The 4,172-nt window shown below is 62.0% G+C and overlaps 3 protein-coding genes across 3 annotated transcripts; 2 read left to right on the forward strand and 1 right to left on the reverse strand.

Annotated features, from left to right (window-relative positions):
• Position 1: 1 nt before the first annotated feature.
• Positions 2 to 397, forward strand: SPRG_20738 (hypothetical protein; the record flags this gene model as incomplete). The annotated part of the gene is made up of 1 exon (XM_012348840.1): positions 2 to 397. A coding segment is annotated over one exon (396 nt), but the record flags the coding sequence as incomplete, so codon positions are not given.
• Positions 398 to 901: 504 nt separating this feature from the next.
• SPRG_09194 (hypothetical protein) lies at positions 902 to 2,399 on the forward strand (the record flags this gene model as incomplete). Its single annotated transcript, XM_012348741.1, has 2 exons — positions 902 to 2,121; positions 2,144 to 2,399. 2 exons carry the CDS (start codon positions 902 to 904, stop codon positions 2,397 to 2,399), a joined length of 1,476 nt encoding a protein of 491 aa, XP_012204131.1.
• A 68-nt stretch (positions 2,400 to 2,467) lies between these two features.
• SPRG_09195 (hypothetical protein) lies at positions 2,468 to 4,172 on the reverse strand. Its single transcript, XM_012348742.1, has 8 exons — positions 3,926 to 4,172; positions 3,731 to 3,875; positions 3,471 to 3,676; positions 3,324 to 3,426; positions 3,110 to 3,283; positions 2,987 to 3,061; positions 2,794 to 2,943; positions 2,468 to 2,751 (listed from the first exon to the last, which is right to left on the reverse strand). Exons 1-8 carry the CDS (start codon positions 4,105 to 4,107, stop codon positions 2,470 to 2,472), a joined length of 1,317 nt encoding a protein of 438 aa, XP_012204132.1. The 5' UTR covers positions 4,108 to 4,172; the 3' UTR covers positions 2,468 to 2,469.

A 4,172-nucleotide genomic window follows, 5' to 3' on the forward strand; every position in this document is an offset into this window, starting at 1 on the left:
CGCCGCATCGACGAGCGTCTTTGACAAGCTGCGAACCCTCTTCACGCGCGAGCCGAGCCCGCCCAAGCCAGAGGCAGTGTCGTCCAACTGGTGGTCGGCGTCGACGCAGTTTTTCCGACCCGCCATCGCCGAGAGCAAGCCGCAGGTGACGACGCCGCTTCCACCCGTCCTTGCGCCCGAGCTGCCGAAGCTGGCGTCCTCGCAGGTCATCTCGCGCGACCGCTTTGCGACCGACCGCCTCAGCGCATCGCACCATATCTTCATCCCGCGCATGGAGTACACAACGGCCAGCGACGTGCCGAGCGCGAAGGCGTCGCCCCCAGTGCCGGTCGCTGCGCCGGCGGCCGAGCCGCACTTTTTATTGCCTCGTCGTGGTACAAGGAGGCTGATCGCATGAGCGCGTCGTTCCAGCACACGCAGCCGAGCCTCAGTCGCACCGACGTCGACGGGTCGTTCATTTGGATTTAAGCGACGCTGTAGCGAATACTATTTAAGACGCTGTCGAAATGAACGACGCGAGATGAGCTACATAAATGTTCAAGCTACTACCCTCTGAACCTCCGAAAGCTTTGCCCCGTCGGGAATCGTTATGGGGATGGCCTGTCTCGGCACACCCTCTCGCACTACCCACAGACCGAGTCGACGATTGGAGGGTCGCCATGGTTCGAGACCCATCAAAGGCGAAGGGAGGGATGTGCCAAGCAGCAAGACTTTATCCGAGGGTGTCGGCCTCGGTGTAGGCTCGTCACTGGTTCACATGCCAGCCACATCTGTCTTGAAACGGCAGCTCGCAAATGCAACTTCAACCCGCCACGCCCTCATCTTAAATCTAAAGGGCTCCGTGATGGAATTCGCTCGTCTCTCATTCCAGCTTTTGCATTGCGACTGCGAGTGACCAAGCATGGACACAGTGACGCTGACGCTGAACGGCGTCGTGACCACCATGTCCCTCGACGCGTTCTCCAAGAAGCTCACGGCCAACGCGTGCGTCGGGACCTCGTGTGCGTCCGACGTGGCGTCGGCGGCCGCGCTCGACAACCTCTGGCTCGTCTTTGGCGGCGTCATGGTCTTCTTCATGCTCCTCGGCTTCGGTCTCCTCGAGATCGGCTGCTGCAGCGTCAAGAACACTAAGCACATTCTGTTCCGCAATCTTAGCGACCTCTGCCTCACGGGCCTTACGTTCTACGCCGTCGGGTACGCGTTCCTCTTTGGCGACGGCAACGACTTCATCGGCCACCGCGGCTTCTTCCTCCAAGGCGACACCTTCCACACCGACGCGCCGGCGTCGTACAAAGGGCTCGAGTACGGCAACTGGTTCTTCCAGTGGGCGATCGCCGCCGTCGCCGTCACCATCTTCTCGGGGGCTGTCGCCGAGCGCATCACTTTCGGCGCCTACCTCCTCTACACGCTCTGCGTGAGCGCCGTCATCTACCCGGTTGCGGGCCACTGGATCTGGTCGACCACGGGGTGGGCGAGCGTGCTCCGAGCCCCGGACGACCGTCTCTTCGAGGTCGGGACCATCGACTTTGCCGGCTGCGGCTGCATCCACATGCTCGGCGGCATCTCGGCGCTTATCGGGTGCATCTTTCTCGGGCCGCGCAAAGGCCGCTTCCACAGCGACGGCACGCACGCCGAGCTGCCGAAGCAGTCGGTCTTGTACCAGAGCATGGGCACGCTCATTCTCTGGTTTGGCTGGTACGGCTTCAACTGCGTCTCGACGCTCTCGCTCCGCGGGGACTTGAGCCACGTCATGACCAAGGTCGCGGTCAACCTCACGCTCGGCGCGTGCATGGGCGGCGTCTGCACCGTCCTCCTCGATCGCCTAATTGGCTCCAAGACGTGGGACGTGTGCATGGCCAACAACGGGATCCTCGCCGGCTGCGTCTCGGTCACGGGCAGCTGCTCCGTGATCGAGCCCGAAGGCGCGGTCGCGCTCGGCGCCATCGCATCCCTCGTCTACGTAGGCGTCGCCAAGCTCGTGCTGCGCTGCAAGATCGACGACGTTGTGGACGCGGTTCCTGTGCACTTTGGCTGCGGCACGCTCGGCGCCCTCGCCCCCGGCTTCTTCGCGTCGGGCAAGGGCGTGGCCATGGCCGTCGGGTCGGGTTCGTGCGGCGTCCTGTACCGCTGCAACGGCCACGAGGGCCACCAGCTCGCGGCGCAGGTCGTGTACGTGCTTGCGATTTTTCGCGTGGGTCGCCGGCTTCTGCACCCTCCTCTTCGGCCTCCTCTCCAAGCTCGGCCTCCTCCGCGTATCGGCCGACGCCGAGGCGATGGGGCTCGACGCGTTCGAGCACGGCGGGGCCGCGTCGACGCTCGAACCTGCGCCGACCCCCCGCGTCCTCGACGCCGGCATGCGCAAGACGTCGCTCGACAGCGACGCGCCGACGACGAGCTGAGCGCCAACTTGATACTTACTTGATACAAAACACAGTAATAATGCATGCATGTTGTTGTTGGCACCTGACATTACGTGCGATCCTTCCACCACTGCGCGAACGAGACGCGGTTCCACGGGAAGAGCGACGAGTGGTCGCGCGCGTCGTCGTCGTCGGCGCCCTCGAGGTCCGTGCCGTCTTCCTCCTCTTCCTCGTCGTCGTCCTCGTCCTCGTACGAATGGTCATTGGCCGCGACGCTATCGTACCAGATCTTCTCCTCGTGCAGGAGCTTCGAGTAGCTCGTGAACGTCTCCTCGCCGAGGTACTGCCGCGGATTGCTCTCGACCAGGCGCAGCAGCCGCGCGAAATGCGGCTAGAAACCATCACGTTGGCTAAAACAACGCAAGTGTCGCACCTGGATCTCTTGCAGCGGCACGTGCAGCGCAAAAGACAGCTGCGCGTAGACGGTAAACTCGGCCGTGAGCACGTCGCGGGACGGCAGCGAGTGCACGTGGTCGATCTCGACGAGGAGCTTCTTGATGACATCGACAATCCCGTCGCGGTTCTAGAAAGCCAATGGAGACAACAGTTGTCGGTACTTTACGTACGAGTGGCTCGTTGAACTTGAGCGCGAGGATGAGACACGCCGACATGTAGAGCTTGCGGTTGGCTTTGTGGACAAACTATCCACTCTCGATACGATCCAGGATACTCATCTTGGATACACGTACGTTGCTGAGCACGAGCTTCTCAAAGTAGACGCACGCGAGCGCGATGGTCGAGATGTCGAGGTACGTCCGGCTGCCCATCGCGAGTGCCTCCTGCTTGAGGTTGCGGATTTTGCTGAGCGTGAGCTCCGAGTCGTCGAGCCACAGATGCGTTTCCCGAAATTGTTTGTTCAATTCCTACAATTCTCGTTAGCACTTCTTTTCAAACGTGCAGAACCTCTTTGAGATCGTTGGGCTTGACGAAGCGGAGGATGCTGCTCACGACTGGGCCCACCTTGCGGTCGCCGCGGATCACGTCCTTGTGCCGGCCCTGGCGGTACCTACGACACTTGAAAGATTGATATTTACACACAGAGCACTGTACTCGGGGTTGTCGAGAAAGTTGGGGTCGTACAGAGGCGCGATCGGGTGGCTGTCTTGACTGTCGCGGTCCTTATCGCAGCGCGACCATGTCGAGTGGAGGAGCCGGAAGTACGACTTGCCGCGCCAGTCGTACGGCTCGGTGCTGATCATGATCGACTGCAGTCGCTTGCGCCCGCCGGCGCGCGTGACCTTCTCCGTGCCGTTGTACTAGACGCACACGTATCTGTAGCATTCCTCCTTCGACGGAGCGTCCTCCTCTACCTTGATGACGGACGAGACGCCGACGGGGTAGCCCTTCCCGCTCGAGAGAAAGATGCGACCGTCAATGACGCCTTTCTCTGTCATCGTCGCCTCCCACCGGCGAACGACCGCGGACGCTGCCGGGTACTTGGTCGTGAGGCGATACCTAGCGACACGGCAGAAATCGACGCGAGACCGTGGACGCATGGGCAGTACCGGAAGAGCGGCAAGACGTTGACGACGGTCGAGTCGGGTCCTGGCAGCCGCCGTCCCGCGAGCGACTGCTCGACTTCATCGAGCTCGAGCGGGTACTCTTGCGACTGCGCGTCGTGGTCGGGCGACGAGAGCGGTCCGAGCTTGCGCGAGTGCTCCGAGAGGTGGCTGCACTCGGAGAGCATTGGGATGTTCTGGAGAAAGTCCAGCGCCGCAATGTCCCGTGTCACCTTGCGTATTCGCCCATTCG

Source organism: Saprolegnia parasitica (genome assembly GCF_000151545.1).
Source record: "Saprolegnia parasitica CBS 223.65 unplaced genomic scaffold supercont2.47, whole genome shotgun sequence".
Lineage (NCBI taxonomy): Eukaryota > Oomycota > Saprolegniomycetes > Saprolegniales > Saprolegniaceae > Saprolegnia > Saprolegnia parasitica.

Coding starts and splice junctions, on each gene's coding strand:
- SPRG_09195 (XM_012348742.1), bottom strand. CDS start 4,107: ATGCTCTCCGAGTGCAGCCACCTCTCGGAGCACTCGCGCAAGCTCGGA. Junction 3,677..3,730: donor GCGTCTCGTCCGTCATCAAG/GTAGAGGAGGAC, acceptor GTGTGCGTCTAG/TACAACGGCACGGAGAAGGT. Junction 3,062..3,109: donor AGAAGCTCGTGCTCAGCAAC/GTACGTGTATCC, acceptor GAGAGTGGATAG/TTTGTCCACAAAGCCAACCG.